The sequence below is a fragment of the Aspergillus candidus genome, assembly GCF_002847045.1.
Source record: "Aspergillus candidus strain CBS 102.13 unplaced genomic scaffold BDW47scaffold_6, whole genome shotgun sequence".
Taxonomy (NCBI): Eukaryota; Fungi; Ascomycota; class Eurotiomycetes; order Eurotiales; family Aspergillaceae; genus Aspergillus; species Aspergillus candidus.
In genome coordinates, this window is record NW_020194011.1 from 484984 (window position 1) to 499661 (window position 14678).

The following is a 14678-nucleotide window of genomic DNA, read 5'->3' on the forward strand; positions in this document are numbered from 1 at the left end:
CACAAATAGTGGTCCAGATAGCTGGACTCTGACCGACTACCTACGATAGATATGAACTGCAAGTAACAGTACAATTGCCTTTCCGGTGACGCAAGGGTCCGCAAGGAGTGTTCCAAAAGATGCTGTGAAATAATACTGTTTGGCGCCGGTATCAAAGCCCTCTGGTTTTCCTAATTTCCCTTGCAGATACCACAACCTGGACTTTATGGCGCGGCCTTTGAACTTGGTGATCCTACTCGCTGAGCCCAGAGAGGAGGCTGACACGCAGATTCCGAATGCTTGAGGAGTCCAATGCATCCCAGTGTTGTAGAGCTTCTGTTGCTACGGAGAGATGAACTTCACAAAACTGAAACCATCGAACATAGGAACTAGCCCTCAGCAACAAACTAGACCACTACATCCCCTCTCTTCCCAGCCTGCCGAGGCTTCAATACAACCAAACCGCTCATATCTGGGAACAAAATCTTCTTAAAGAACCAATTTTCCGGTCTGGGCCCATGATCCTTGGTAGAAATGTGATAATTTCTCAGAATGTGTGCAAGCATGAGTCGGATTTCATCTGCAGCCATATGCCTACCCGGGCTGATCGTGCGACGGGGCGATGTTAGCATATTCAACTTGAATAGACACCAACGGCGTAGGCCATCTCACCAGGTATGTCTTGCATCTCCAAACTGGAGATACCTGGGGTTAGTCGAGACGAACTTGTGGTCCGCAGGTTTTCCGGTTTCCAGGCCGAGTTTGTAAAAGCGATATCCGTCGAACTCGCTCGCATTGGGATAGTACCGCTCGTCGAACAGCACGGGAGCATTCGGTGAGAAAACAAATGTCCCTCGGGGGATTTTCAAGCCGTTTTGAAATTGGAAGTCGCGGGTGGCGCGTCTAGCGAGCGAGCCTGCCAGGCTGGTCAATAGAACGCCCGCGATTAATAACAGAAGGGGTAATGCTCACCAGAGTCGAGAGGATTAAACCGCTGGCACTCCTTCACAAAGCTGTCGAGCTTCGGCATTGACTCGATCGCACTCTTCGTCCAGCCGTTGTGCGACTCGAATGCCTGCTCAACCTCCTGTCGCAGAGGATCAACGTATTCCGATCGTACGGCGAGCTCAAAGAGGCAATGAGCGAGAACCTGGTAATAGAGACATGATTAACACGCCTGCCGCTGTCGTCATCGATACCGGGGCAGACTACAGCCTACCTGGGTTGTCGTATGAATGGCACCGAAGACAGACGACGTGATGGAGCGCGCAATGTGGACTCTTTGATACACGCCCGGCTCATTTTTCTCCGTATACTGCCATGTCCAATCCATGATGTCCTGTGCTGCGGTCAGTGAAACCTGCTGTATCCGCATGGTATGGAAGTCCTTCTTAGCATACACCTGGCTCCTTTGGAGGGTCCGCCGCTCTCCGTTCCATCTCGTCGAGAAACATCTGGTCCAACCGGCTTGCCATTTTGGGGGCCTGGCAGAATCGGGCGACGAAGCTAGTACCTCCGTTAGTTCCCGATCATCTTCGCTGGTGCGTGGCCCTTTCCGGGGCCGTAGAGGGACTGTACGGCTTCATAAACTCAGGAAACATGGAGATAAAGAACCCACTAATGGGTACTGCGTTCCCGTACGCTGCAAAAAGTTCGATGAGCTCAGGATCACGACAGAGGGGATATCCGACGAGCGACTTCGCGGTAAGATGCGCTACAATGCGTGTGCCGATCTCGTAGCAGCAAAGCTCGTTCCATCCTACATGGAAAGTGTCAATCACGGGCAGATGTGTGGAGTAGTGGACTCATTGTCGCAACTTACCGTCCCCTGTTATATTGGTTTCGACTTCCCAGGCGTGAAAAAACTCCGTGACAAATTGTTGAAAGTATGGGTCATCCTTGGCGAGTGATCGACCCCGTTGCCACGTCAGGCCCTTGTGAAGCAACGGAATGGGAATTTTATGGACGCCTTCGGCTGCGCCAGGAAGAGTCCATTCTGTCTGGAAGAGCTGTGGTTGATGGTTAGAAATTTAGGGTTTTATATCCAGCGCCCCTCGCACGCTTACGTCGGCAGTCACTGCGTTGGCGGAGAAGTCCTCGTCCATCAAATTCTTGTATTCTTTGACCATCTGGTCGTTGCAGATCCAAACCTCCCAGCGGCTGGGCGTTGCAACCTGAAACGCGTAGTCCCGATGCTGTTCGAGTGGATGGCGTGAGTAGACTGTCCGCCAGTGAATGGTTTGATGTCTCGTATATAACATACCTTTTCGTAGCCCTCCTGGATGAGATGCCGAGCGTTCTTTTCCCACTTATAAGCAGCGATCCATGCTCCAATGGCCCCATGATCCCCAACGACTGGAACATCTACCTTATGGGAGTCAGATCTATTCGAGAGACATGGGCTTGAAATATTGGCATACCCAGGCAGCATAGTATCGACGGAGTCTTTGTACTGCCCAACCGATGGACAGAGCCCCTATGACGAGCAACACCACCGAGAAACTAGAATTTTCCGCATATAGTATGTCGTTGAAGGTTGCAGACATGGTGGCCATAGGTCCTTCATCTGAACTTCCGACAGGGAATAATGCTATATTGTCTGGAGAGTTTGATATGGACCATTGAGGCATGAATGGCGGTCCCGGTTGAGATGACTACCTGTGGCGTCTATTCGAGAAGCTGATAACTCATCACAGCCCTCCCTTTGCGACGCCAGGGGTACCCAGCAGTCTATTAGCTGCAGAACGCACACAGTTGCATACTGCGCTGCTTCCGAAGCTGACATAGCGATGCAGCCACCGGCATGCAGCCGAAACATTTCAGCCGACATGTCAAATGGAGCAAGGAGCTTACATTGAGACTGACCAAATTTGGGCATACCTTGATCTTGAGAAACGGGTCCCTTATCCATCCCTTAAATCGTCCTTCCAAAAGACCCCGAACCGTTCGACATGAGCCGCCAGAGACCGCAACATCACTCGCTAGACTTTTATCACCACAAGCCTAGTCCGGCTTGGCTCTTCTACTTCCTTGGAAAAAATTCTCACCATGGATAGTTTTATCCAGTCGATCAGTCGACCGGAGGCTGGCTGGTTGTGCTTGGGCGTATTGGTCCTGGGCTATTGTATGTTGCCGAGACCGACATACCGGACCAAGGTTGCCGTTCCAACCGTCAAGTTTGGCGCTCCCTGGCTACCATCACTTTTGAGCCGGCTCGAATTTAATTCCAACGCTGTCAAAGTGATCTATGGCGGTTATCGCCAGGTGAGAGACATCTTCGTTTGGAGACCTTGTCGAAATTCACGGCTAATCAACCATCAGTATAAAAGCCGTGCCTATAAGATACTCAAGCCGGATGGCGACCTCGTAGTGCTATCGACCAGATATGCCGAAGAACTACGTCAATTGCCCTCTAGTTCCTTGAATGCTCTCGAGGCAACCTTTACGGTACGGTATTCACCCTGTCTGACGGAAAACCGATCAGCGCTCATCTGGTGCGGATATAGGATCATGTCGGAGACTACACGACGATCCTCACCGACAGTTACCTACACACAGAAACAATCCAAAAGCGTCTGACGCCTGCAATTGGTGAGTACTAGAACGAGCATTCTCTGTCACCACGCTGATTTGGGGTTCAGGCAGACTAATCCCGCGCATTATATCGGAGCTGGATCATGCGTTCGACGTGGAGCTCCCTCCGTGCGAAGGTAAGCAAGTGTATTTTTTTGGCGTGCCCCAACGACGGCCCTCTCTGACCGTGCATCCGGGTCTAGGAGAATTTGTTGCCATCAATCCGTATGAAATCTTCCTTCGGTTGATCGCCCGTGTCAGTTCGCAAGTTTTCATCGGCGACGAACTGTGCCGGGACGAAAAATGGCTGCAAGCCTCGATCGACTACACCAAAGACATCTTCATGACGATTGCACTTCTGCGGCCAGTGCCAGGTTTTCTTCAACCTTTCGTGGGGCGCCTGCTGCCTTGCAGCCGACGTCTGGACCGGCAGCTGGCCTATGTCAAAAAGGAACTATTGGGACCGGTCATTGAGTGGCGCAGACAACGCGAAGCTTCCGCGGGCGAGGGATATGAGAAACCTGACGACTTCTTGCAGTGGATGATGGATCTTGCGAAAGACGACAATGAGGGTCACCCGCATAATATCGCGCACAGACTCCTTGGGATCACAAGTATGGCGGTTGTGCATACGAGCGCGATGACTCTTACACACGCCATGTACGATCTGATCGTCATGCCAGAATGGCAGGATCCACTCCGTGACGAAATTCGCACTGCGAATCCCAACTGGCGGGAGACCACGCAGGCAGAAGTCCTAGCCCTGAGAGGCATGGATAGTTTCCTCAAAGAATCACAGAGACACAACCCGCCCGGAGAATGTACGTCCCAATGGCTCACTGCCTGTCTCGAACACTATAAAAACTAATCACTCCTAGTATCCTTCCACCGAGTCGTGAAGCATGATCTGAGTCTAACAGACGGTCTCTTCTTGCCCAAGGGTACACACATCTGTATGGCCTCCGGGCCCATCTCCCACGATCCCCAGATCGTCGCCGACCCAGAAACATTCGACGCCTTTCGCTATGCAAAGGAGAAAAAAGCGACGTCGTCTCTCGTCAGCACGGGGCCTACTCATATGCATTTTGGCCTCGGTCGGTATGCATGCCCCGGCCGCTTCTTCGCCACTCATGTTATGAAAGTGATTCTGAGTCGGTTCCTCGTCGAATACGAGTTTCGCTTCGAGGCTGGTCAGAAGGGAAGACCTCAGAACGTGGTGATCGGTGACAAGATCATCCCGAATCTGACCACGCCGATCTTGATCAAGAAACGAGCAGGGGGCTTCTGAGGGCTACACAGCGCACGGAGACAGTCCTTTCAATCTACGTTATTGGCTTTCCGGCGGTCTTTGGGTGGTGGATACACCTGCTTCGGGCTTCACTGTCGCGTTTGGGCGTGTCTTGCATGGCTCTAGGTAGACTGGGATCCGAGCCGCTAGAAGCAAACGAAGATCATGTTGAAAGTAGTCACCTAAGTAATGCCAATAGCACAGCACTGTTTTCTCGGCCGCTGGAGAAAGCTTTGACATATCCCAACGAACCAAATGCTCTTTCGTTCGTGGAAGTAAACGTAAGAATTATAGGTAACATTTACATACTTCTCGACGGCCGATGTATGTCTTCGCGATTGGCTGTATTGTCTCGAGTGATTGGCGCTGAGAGGCGAGTTATTAACGTACAACTGAGTGACAATGTCAATCCCATGCAGGCTCCTTGCGTTACAGCAATTTCCTTGAGGTTAGGGTGGCCTGCACTGGTATCCCAATCACCCCTGCGGTGTGCAGGCCGCGTTCTTCGAATGTCATAATACATAGCCACCCCTTACCGCAAGTGACATGCAAGGATTTCTGTCTCCCTTTGTTGCAGGTCTGTAAAAGAACCAGTGGTGTTTGCATAGCCATATTCAAATGCACAATCTGAACTGGTAGGATAGCAGACCTGCAATAGGCGGGATCCTTCTTTTACCGGCACCAGGATTTGAAAGGATGGATCAACAGTGAGCAAGTGCGACTTTAAGTTGATTATCATGGGGGGACCAATGGCACATTTAACACTCGCTCGTTGTCTTTGGCGAGTCGGCATCGATCATCATAGACGTCTAATTTTGCTCAGGGATTGTGCTTATGAGAATATGAGGTAGAGCAAGGCCTGACAGCTCAATTAACATCCTCCCACGTTTACCATCTTTGCTCACTGGACAAGGTTTGACATAGCAATTAAAAAACACGGTAATAATAAAACGTTTGTTAAACAAACAGCTTACCCTCCCTAGCCTCTCTGGTCTGACAAGTAACAGGCTTAACCACGAGTCTTGTCCATATACCGAATTCCACTTTCGCACTTGTTGCAGGCACGCATGGCTAGAGTATAGTAGCAGACATAAATGGGGTTCTATCAGACTGTTTCAATGGTGTATTTGCCTTTGCTTTTCAGGCCAGCGTATGTTGTCATCGGCAAAGGGATTCATATCTAGCAATCTACGGGCGTCGATCTACTGAGTAATATCCCACTCAATTTTGACTGTAATTAAGAATTGAGTCAACTTAAGTATCCACCCGAATGGGATGGATACGGTATCTTTATCCCTAATCGTAGTGGGTACACTGGCCCCGGTAGGAAATATCAATATCAGCGTCACCAGCCTACATCATCCGGACTACGAGGCAGTATGTGGAGCAAAGATATGTGCTGCTGTTCAGCACTACAACCTAGCCAACAACTCTCCTAGCTATGTCTGACAACCTATCAGGACTATATACATACAACTCACCGCATATCCAGCCTTTCTCTTGGTCAATGACGTACATCTCCTTGCGAAATGCATCTATCCTGCAGTGCAGTGCAATGCTTCTCAAGCCACCCACTCCGTTACAACTGATACCAGCGGTCTCAATGCAAGGACTTTGACTATCCATCTCTACGGCATAATACAAATCCATTCTAGTTAATCCCCGGCACGACACCGAATCCTGACCCAGCATGTTGACATTAAATCCCTTGTCTGAGCACATCTCTTTGATGACAGAGAAATTTGTCCTTAATCTCCCCCACTCCAACTGTCGAGGCCTCAAGGATTAAGCAGGTTCAATTTCAGACAGATCCAGAATGACTATCAAAACTCCCTTTGAGGCTTATGGCCTACCAAGCCTCGACCATACGGTCCCTCCCTGCTATATACGGATTGCCCTAGTCTTTCCCGTGCCCAAGGTCTCTTCAGGAGTAGAGTACCTGCAAAGAGGCGCTGCCCTCTTAGCATCTGAGTTCCCATTTGTTACCGGCTATGTCACACCTGTCCGGGACCCCAACGCCAGAAAGGGTGCTTTACAGATTGAGCCGATCGCCACTTCTGAAGGTGACCATGCGAGTATACTCAACGTGAAGCACCACTCTGCTTCTTGTTACTCGCAATCAACCGTCGCTGAAGAGCAATACCTGCCTCTTCCATTTGCTCCTCATCCGCATAAGCCGGCCGCAATCTTTCGTCTCCAGGCAAACGCGATGTCAGACGGGGTCATTCTAGGTGCTGTGTTTAACCATCAAGCTATAGACGGTACTGGAGGGGGAGCTCTACTACGCGACTTTGCAAGATGCTGTATGCTCGCGGCAGAAGGCACCGCCCCAAGCCCTGGGACATTTGAGATGGACCATGAGTTACAAATTGCCGGACGAGCGCTTTTAAGCTCGAAGGGCTTGGGAGCACCTGTTCCGCGTTTGAGCATAGACCACAGCGAAGAGTTTCCGGTAGTGGCACCGCAGCCTGCAGACTGGGAGACTATCACCTCTGCTCTAGAGCAAGCCGCAAAGTCGCTGAGATTGCAGCGGTTTCTTCTTCCAGCCAAAAAGATAGAGACGCTGACAAATGCATGCAATGACTGGCTTCGGAAATCAAACGAATCTTCGGAAGATCAACCGTGGGTATCCAAAAATGACGTGGTGGTCTCCCTTCTCTGGATGTGTTTCACGCGTGCCCGGCGGGGTCAAACAACCACCACTTCTGGAGAAACTGGTACCCCGTCTACGTCCGGGATCTGCATGGCAGTCAATGTTCGGGGCAGGACTGCTCCACCCATTCCCGCGGCCTATGTAGGGAATGCGTTTGTTATGCTCCGCCAAAGTGTCAGTATGGACGTCATTCTCGGGGACCACGCTCCGTCGTCAGGAGAACGGTGCATTGAAAAGCACTCAGACACCGTACAAGCTCTATCCCACATGGCATACGCCATTCGTCAGAAGCTCCATTCCATCGACGACACATTCGTTCGGAGCGCCATCTCTCATCTCGAGGGAGTCTCCGATCTTTCCGCCATTGCTATCGGTCAAAGCGATTTCAATATCAGCTGTCTCCAAGATCTGAGTTTCTGCACAACTGATTATGGCGGTGACCTGGGCGTGCCTGCTGATATCAGGATGCCCAAGGGCATGATCGATGGCCAATTCTATGTACTGCCGCGGAAAAGACATCACGGAGACGGAGATGCGTTCTGGGAGGTTGAGGCGACGCTGTGCCCGGAGTCTATGGAACGACTGTGTGCTGATGGGATTCTGTCGTCGTACTCATGCCGTGTCCCAAAGTAACTCTGAAGCTGATATCCTGCTGGCTTGTCCATAGAGTCTGTTCGTTTTTTACTATGGACGGCGTGTAAAGTTGCTTAGTGCTCCGGTCCAACCATTTCCTTGATTGCACTGATTATGATAAGGCTATCATGTTACCGTTTCATACCATGGAAACAATTCAGTTTATTTTTTATTTTGTCTCACAGATTGTTAGGAATATCAGTTAGGTCAAGCCCTCCCAAACAGCCATTCATACATACTTTTGGCGCAGTGGCTAAGAAATCATTCTCGACAACAGAAGCCGTTCTCACCGACTCTTACAAAGGTACCTAATGCATTGCAGATCTGTATGTCTCACCAAGGAATATTCCCAATATGTATTTCCCCATTCAGGTATCATGGCGTGTCTTGCGGGAACCCATGGCATCCAGGCGTCCTAGGTCGTCGTTCTGGGTGAGACCAATCCATCGGTGGTCGCTTTGCCTACCAGGTTTGAGGGTTGGTTTTCGCTAGTCTCGTCGGAATTGGTACACCAGGGGTACTGTTGTGAAATCTTGATATTCTCTACATATACATCTTTGTTTAACTATATCCGACTGCGGGTGCTGTCTGCCACTCGGCTCTGGCCTTTTGAGGGCCTTGTTTTGTGAATCAACGTATTTGCTTCAAGTGGTTCGCAATCTGGTGAACGACCTCGGGGTTTTGGAGCTGTACAAATATGATAAGCTAGGATGGACGTGAAATATGTGGAATGCGAACGTACTGTGGACGTGTCTCCAACCTGACTGTATTCCCCCGCTGCTAAACACCGCAGAATCCTTCGCGTGATCTTTCCACTTCGAGTTTTAGGAAGTTCAGACACGATAAACACAAACTCTGGAACAGCAAATGATCCGATCTTTGCTTTGACCATGGCTTTGATTTCGTTTTTCAGCCCTTCCACATCGCTACCGCATAGCTTCACGGAGGCAAACGTAGCTAATGAACTTCCTTTGATGTGGTCCGGTACGCCAACGACCGCGCATTCGACGATAGAGTCTACTCGGTCAGTAACTAGCAGGTACTATGAGAAGAGGTCATACCGTTACTGAGGATAGATGACTCAATCTCAGTCGCTGATAATCGATGGCCAGAGACGTTGATCACATCGTCTGCTCTGCCTTGGATCCAGTAGTGGCCGTCTTCGTCTCTCCTTGCTTCATCACCTGTGATCTGTAATTACAGTTAACACAGATTCCTGCCTGCTGAAGTCAAGACAGCTTACATAGTAGCCCGTCACCTTGTCGAAATATAGATCCTCGAATCGCTGATGTGATCTCCAGATTGTGCGCGCCATGCTGGGCCACGGTCGTCTGATTGCTAGCATCCCTTTCTCGCCGCGTGCTACAACCTCGTCTCCACTTTCCAAGTCCAGAATGACTGGGTCAATTCCTAAGAAAGGAAGAGATGCGCTTCCTGGTTTCGTCGTCGTGACACCAGACAGGGGGGTGATCAAATGACCGCCAGATTCAGTTTGCCAGTATGTCTTGTCCTCTTATCAGCCATTGACTAAGTTCTTTCACACCATTATGTTATGATGGGAGACGTCCTAACTCACATCAATCACATTCGCCCGTCCCTCTCCCACGGCGTCGTGGTACCATTTCCACGTTTCGGCCGCGATAGGCTCCCCTGCGGTAGCAAGGACCTTCAGCGTTGTCAAGTCGCCGGGCGCATACTCGTCGCCCACGCTTTCAAGAAGACGGAGTGCTGTCGGCGCTGAGCAGAAATGCGTTACGTGGAAATCCTTCACTATATCCCAGTATCGGGAACACGATGGGTATGTGGGGGTGCCTTCAAAAAGGACAGTCGTTGCACCCAGCGAAAGCGACATATATACGGCGTACGTGTGGCCCATAGCCCATCCGATGTCGCCAGTACAGAAGACTCGATCGCTCTTCTTAATGTTGAACGTGTATCTTCCCGTCGCGGCTGCACCGACGAGATACCCAGCGGTGCTGTGCACTAGTCCTTTGGGCTGTCCCGTGGAGCCAGACGTATACAGCAAGAAGAGAGGATCTTCCGAGGCCATCGGCCTTGGAGACATATATTTCGGATACTTCTTTACCTCCTCGTGCCACCACAGGTCCCTCTGTGGTTGCATCGGCACGGTTGATTCTGTCCGCCGATATACAATAACGGAGCTGACCAGCGGGCACTCCTGTAACGCCTCGTCCACGATGAGCTTCGCTGGAATAGACTTTCCACCTCGTTTCCCCTCGTTGACTGTGACAACAATCTTTGACTGCGCATCATGCAGGCGCTGACGGAGCGCCTGCGCCGAAAACCCGAGGAAGACAACGGAATGAATCGCCCCTATCCGCGCACATGCCAGCATCGCAATCACGATCTCCGGAATGGTCGGCATATATATAGTGATAACGTCACCGCACTTGGCGCCGTAAGCTTGGAGTAAAGACGCAAAGTTGCTGACACGTTCTAGCAATTCGTCGTAGGTAATTTGGCGCTGAGCGCCCGGCTCGTCTGCTTCAGATAGCAACGCCAGACGTCCGGGATTTTCCAGCGCATGCCGGTCAACGCAGTTGAAACTCGCATTGAGGTAGCCACCCAGAAACCAACGGCTTCCTCCCGGCGCGAATGAGGCGGAGTAAGCTGTGTGGAAATCGTTGTCAAAGGACAGCAATAGGCGGGCGACGGTCCCCCAAAAGACGGCGGGATCTTCCACCGAGGTTTTATGCAGGATTGGATAGTGCTCTGGGCGCAAATACTGTCTCTCAATCTCGGTGCAGAAAAATTTCCTCTTTTCAAGAAAGGAGAGAGTAGGTTCCTTTTCGCTCGATCCTTCGGCCATGTTCTCCAGTCTCTTTAGAGGAACCCCAGCGGCGGAACCGGACACGACGTTCATGAGCCAACCGGCGACATCTTTTGTTGTAAATGACAGCATTGTTCACGGAGCCTCGTAATCGGAGACGGGTGTGAGTTGTGATTCGGAGGCTGAGTATACTGGACTTCATTCGCATCTGAGCTCGTGGGGGGGTTTATGTACAACTGACGATGCGATCATTTAACAGCTGCATCCTGAATACGGCAAGTTCCTGTGTGAATCCTGTGACACCAAAACTAACTAGTCCGACAATGCTTGTTATCATTATCATTCAAAATTGGACACACTTGTTATGCAAGGGATGCAGGGCTTCCTTACATGCGACTATGCCGACCTTGCCGCCGTGTCGGTATGGACACGGTGCAATGACACTATACCAGCATGTCAGCATCCCGCGAGCGTACCGGGGTCTCGAGTCCTCCGTGATTTCTGTTAGCATGTCTTTGATTTTGATCATTCGATCAAAAACATTTATTGGCCAGTGGTAGGGCCTTGGTATCCACCAATTCCTAGTGGCGGGCTCAGGAGTCGCATTTGACGGGAGCCCCTTGTGCGACTGAGAGAATGAGAGAACGTGCGGGCTCAGGGCATGCAAGGGATAATACCACTCCTCTCCACTACGTACACTGACAGTAAACTAGAGCATGCAACAAGGGATCAAGGAATCCAGAGCCAGAGCCCATGTAAGGGAGCCCATGCGAGCGCCCGTAAGGGCCCGCACGGAATGACAATCAGGGAGAAATGACATTCCGTGCACAAATCACCTCTCCCTCGGGGATATATACCTGGGGAAGGGAGAGCGCTACCTCCTGCAACACCAAGTGATCTGCAAAAATCACCCTCTGAGCCATCATGAAGGTTGCCGTCATTGGAGGCGGGCCATCGGGCCTCGTCACCCTGAAGTACCTCGTGGCTGCGCATCATTTCCAGTCGGTGGACCCCATTGAAGTCCAGCTCTTTGAATCGGAAGATCGAGTGGGGGGTACGTTTACCTATCGTACCTACGATAGGGCCGAGGTAAGTACCTAGTGTTTTGTCCTTCCCCTTTGGAGCTGAGCTCATGAACGAGATAGCTTGTCTCGTCCGCCCAGTTGACCACCTTCTCCGACTATCGCTGGCCGGACAAGGACGTCGACTACCTCTCCGCAGTGGAGTACGTCGACTACCTGGAGGGATACTGCGAGCGGTTCGGGCTCTGGCCGCATATCCACCTCTCGACGAGAGTTGACAAGATCGAGCGCACGGGCAAGGGGGGCCACCGCGTCACGTTCTCGCACGGGGGCGAGACGCGCACCTGGGACTGCGATGCGGTCGCAGTGTGCTCTGGGCTGCATGTCAAGCCCAACATCCCATCCATACCAGGACTGGACCGCGTGCCGGTGGTCTTCCACTCGTCTGACTACAAGCATGTGCAGCAGCTGGGCAAGGACACCAACGTGATGGTACTCGGGGCCGGGGAGACGGGAATGGACATTGCGTACTTCTCGGTAACGGCTGATGCGACCAAGTCCACAACCGTATGCCACCGCAATGGATTTGTGATCGGATCCAAGGCGAGTCGCTGAATGGTTTCTCTATGGGGGCGCGCAGTATGCTAACATCTCAGCGCACAGAGACTACCCGAGATCAAACTATTCGGCTGGCCGATCTACAAGGAACCAGGGAAGGCGCTTCCCGTTGACGTCTATCGGCCTTACCTCTTCATGACCTCGTATGTCCATCCCAAGCTCCGGGGGGCAGCACAGTCCATTCTGATCCGATGGACGGTCTCGGCTCTTCACTGGCTGACGACTGGTACTACCCGGGGATTCGACCAATGGGTGGGAGCTCTTCCGGGAAATAAATATGATGAGTCCCATTGTAAGTCCCATAAGTTGACGTTGATATGCATCGGCAGAAGAGGAGCATGGGACAGAAAGTCTATCGCGGTGTGTGTGCCGGCCCACTAACATATACTCCCTAGATTTCTACTGTAAGTCCACCAAGGCCATGCCATACATCAGTGCCCCCTATCGATCGAAGAGCTGGATCCACCGTCTCCGATCCAGCATTATCCAGGCCGTCGTGCCAGACACCGGCTCGCGGACGATTGACCTGGCTCCCTGGCCGGAGTCCATCGATGAGAATGGGGTCGTGCACTTCGAGAGCACCAGCCGGCCGGAGGGCCAGACGATGCTCCAAAAGGAACCATGTAAGCCCGACGTAGTGGTCCTAGCAACCGGATACACCCAGTCTTTCCCGTTCCTGGATTCTCAGTATTGCACTCCCGATCAGGCCGACCAGCGCGGAATCTGGCGGACAGGCGACGAATCCGTCGGCTACATTGGCTTCGTGCGGCCCAGCTTTGGTAAGACGACTAACTGCCCTTTCTTCAGTCTAGGAGGCATATGTTAATATGTGATTTGATGAGAACAGGCGCCATCCCACCACTGGCCGAAATGCAAGCCCAGGCCTGGGTGTTGAAGCTCCTCGGCCGCCTCCCGGGCCCTCTCGAAGAAGACAACACCTACCGTCTTTTCAGCAATCCCAGCGGACGAATTGAATACGGAGTGGACCACGACTTGTTCGCTCACCGACTGGCTTTGGATATAGGCTCGTCCCCCTCCTTCTTGCAAGCCCTCGCCCACGGTTGGAAGGTGACTTTATTCTGGGCCTTGGGGGGAACATTGAACACGAAGTTTCGCCTCGCCGGCCCGTGGGTATGGCCCGGGGCGTCGGATGTAATCTGCAACGAGCTTCTGGACTCCGTCACCGGACGGAGATCGGTCTTCGGTAAGTGGCGTCAGTGACTCCCAGCAAGTGATGAGCGCTAAGGTTGCCTAGAATTGGTTTCCCAGTTTATTACCACCATGATCCTAAGCGGTATCCCGAGCCTGCTTTTCTGGTTGGGGGATCAGCTTGTGGCCCTCTTCACCGAGACTTTCAGCTTACTGGGCAAGCTTGTTGGTATTTCGGAATCCCAGAACAAAGAGAAAAGCGTTTGAATACATACGCGAGCGTTCGACTTCACACGCTTTGGAGATGGCCGAAAACCTTAGTGGATGGGACCCCCTTGCCTCCGAAGGAATCGAAATCCATGTCATTGAGTGAAATAGTCGGGGAGGGCTTTACTCACTGTATCAGCTGCTTAGGAGAGAGACGTTGAGTCCATGCGAAGCCACACGGATGTTTAACCTTTGTATGTAATCACAAGCCATCGACTTGGTGGAATAACTTTGTCCTCTGCACCACGTGCGTATGTCCGATTGATAGAGCTGATAGTGAAAGTTTCTATTGCTCACATTAGTTTGATGTCATTATCTATTGGTAAACGGAGACCTGCAGCAAGTTTATAGCAATATTCCAGGGCCGCGTCATGTATATTAGGTCCATGTATACCAAACCTCTGCTTCGATAGCTGTCTTCAGACGATGCGGTATCGCACTCGTTAGATACTCCAGAAGCCCCCCGTCTATAATTTACCAGGCTTCTCGGGTTACTTGATAAGATACTGGCAAGATTCATGTGTTGAAAGCATGCGCTAAATCACAGTCGGGGGTCATGTACACCGACATCATGGACATGCTGAGGGATCCTTGCAGACTACAGACACATCAATACGGAATCTCTACGCTCTGTCTGATTTTCTCGCAGATTGTATTTATCACTGCATTGATTCAATAGTGGGTGCAATTTGACTTGCGCCTTGC

General features: G+C 51.5%; 5 protein-coding genes across 5 annotated transcripts; 3 read left to right on the forward strand and 2 right to left on the reverse strand.

Annotated features, from left to right (window-relative positions):
* Window positions 1-68: 68 nt before the first annotated feature.
* On the reverse strand, window positions 69-2789 carry BDW47DRAFT_100455 (cytochrome P450). Its single transcript, XM_024811436.1, has 11 exons — window positions 2697-2789; window positions 2400-2624; window positions 2243-2347; window positions 2046-2174; window positions 1802-1988; window positions 1558-1738; window positions 1380-1485; window positions 1199-1318; window positions 952-1129; window positions 652-895; window positions 69-582 (listed from the first exon to the last, which is right to left on the reverse strand). The coding sequence occupies exons 2-11, from the start codon at window positions 2607-2609 to the stop codon at window positions 387-389; spliced, it is 1656 nt and encodes a 551-aa protein (XP_024675085.1). The 5' UTR covers window positions 2610-2624; window positions 2697-2789; the 3' UTR covers window positions 69-386.
* Window positions 2790-2966: 177 nt separating this feature from the next.
* On the forward strand, window positions 2967-5056 carry BDW47DRAFT_134192 (cytochrome P450). The gene is made up of 6 exons (XM_024818031.1): window positions 2967-3243; window positions 3301-3426; window positions 3486-3570; window positions 3621-3689; window positions 3756-4373; window positions 4431-5056. Exons 1-6 carry the CDS (start codon window positions 3028-3030, stop codon window positions 4838-4840), a joined length of 1524 nt encoding a protein of 507 aa, XP_024675086.1. The 5' UTR covers window positions 2967-3027; the 3' UTR covers window positions 4841-5056.
* Window positions 5057-6620: 1564 nt separating this feature from the next.
* BDW47DRAFT_134196 (transferase family-domain-containing protein) lies at window positions 6621-8396 on the forward strand. The gene has a single exon (XM_024818032.1). It carries the CDS (start codon window positions 6657-6659, stop codon window positions 8124-8126), a length of 1470 nt encoding a protein of 489 aa, XP_024675087.1. The 5' UTR covers window positions 6621-6656; the 3' UTR covers window positions 8127-8396.
* A 248-nt stretch (window positions 8397-8644) lies between these two features.
* BDW47DRAFT_75048 (acetyl CoA synthetase) lies at window positions 8645-11189 on the reverse strand. Its single transcript, XM_024819751.1, has 5 exons — window positions 9703-11189; window positions 9370-9630; window positions 9188-9317; window positions 8869-9143; window positions 8645-8813 (listed from the first exon to the last, which is right to left on the reverse strand). The coding sequence occupies exons 1-5, from the start codon at window positions 11047-11049 to the stop codon at window positions 8757-8759; spliced, it is 2070 nt and encodes a 689-aa protein (XP_024675088.1). The 5' UTR covers window positions 11050-11189; the 3' UTR covers window positions 8645-8756.
* A 647-nt stretch (window positions 11190-11836) lies between these two features.
* On the forward strand, window positions 11837-14233 carry BDW47DRAFT_75050 (flavin-containing monooxygenase). The gene is made up of 6 exons (XM_024819752.1): window positions 11837-12006; window positions 12063-12542; window positions 12603-12849; window positions 12953-13336; window positions 13405-13761; window positions 13813-14233. Exons 1-6 carry the CDS (start codon window positions 11842-11844, stop codon window positions 13971-13973), a joined length of 1794 nt encoding a protein of 597 aa, XP_024675089.1. The 5' UTR covers window positions 11837-11841; the 3' UTR covers window positions 13974-14233.
* Window positions 14234-14678: the final 445 nt, after the last annotated feature.

Coding starts and splice junctions, on each gene's coding strand:
- BDW47DRAFT_100455 (XM_024811436.1), bottom strand. CDS start 2,609: ATGCCTCAATGGTCCATATCAAACTCTCCAGACAATATAGCATTATTC. Junction 1,989..2,045: donor CCAACGCAGTGACTGCCGAC/GTAAGCGTGCGA, acceptor CATCAACCACAG/CTCTTCCAGACAGAATGGAC. Junction 896..951: donor GTTTAATCCTCTCGACTCTG/GTGAGCATTACC, acceptor CCAGCCTGGCAG/GCTCGCTCGCTAGACGCGCC.
- BDW47DRAFT_134192 (XM_024818031.1), top strand. CDS start 3,028: ATGGATAGTTTTATCCAGTCGATCAGTCGACCGGAGGCTGGCTGGTTG. Junction 3,244..3,300: donor TCTATGGCGGTTATCGCCAG/GTGAGAGACATC, acceptor ATCAACCATCAG/TATAAAAGCCGTGCCTATAA. Junction 3,427..3,485: donor CTCTCGAGGCAACCTTTACG/GTACGGTATTCA, acceptor GTGCGGATATAG/GATCATGTCGGAGACTACAC.
- BDW47DRAFT_134196 (XM_024818032.1), top strand. CDS start 6,657: ATGACTATCAAAACTCCCTTTGAGGCTTATGGCCTACCAAGCCTCGAC.
- BDW47DRAFT_75048 (XM_024819751.1), bottom strand. CDS start 11,049: ATGCTGTCATTTACAACAAAAGATGTCGCCGGTTGGCTCATGAACGTC. Junction 9,631..9,702: donor GACGGGCGAATGTGATTGAT/GTGAGTTAGGAC, acceptor TAAGAGGACAAG/ACATACTGGCAAACTGAATC. Junction 9,144..9,187: donor GTCATCTATCCTCAGTAACG/GTATGACCTCTT, acceptor CTGACCGAGTAG/ACTCTATCGTCGAATGCGCG.
- BDW47DRAFT_75050 (XM_024819752.1), top strand. CDS start 11,842: ATGAAGGTTGCCGTCATTGGAGGCGGGCCATCGGGCCTCGTCACCCTG. Junction 12,007..12,062: donor GTACCTACGATAGGGCCGAG/GTAAGTACCTAG, acceptor TGAACGAGATAG/CTTGTCTCGTCCGCCCAGTT. Junction 13,762..13,812: donor CGGACGGAGATCGGTCTTCG/GTAAGTGGCGTC, acceptor AAGGTTGCCTAG/AATTGGTTTCCCAGTTTATT.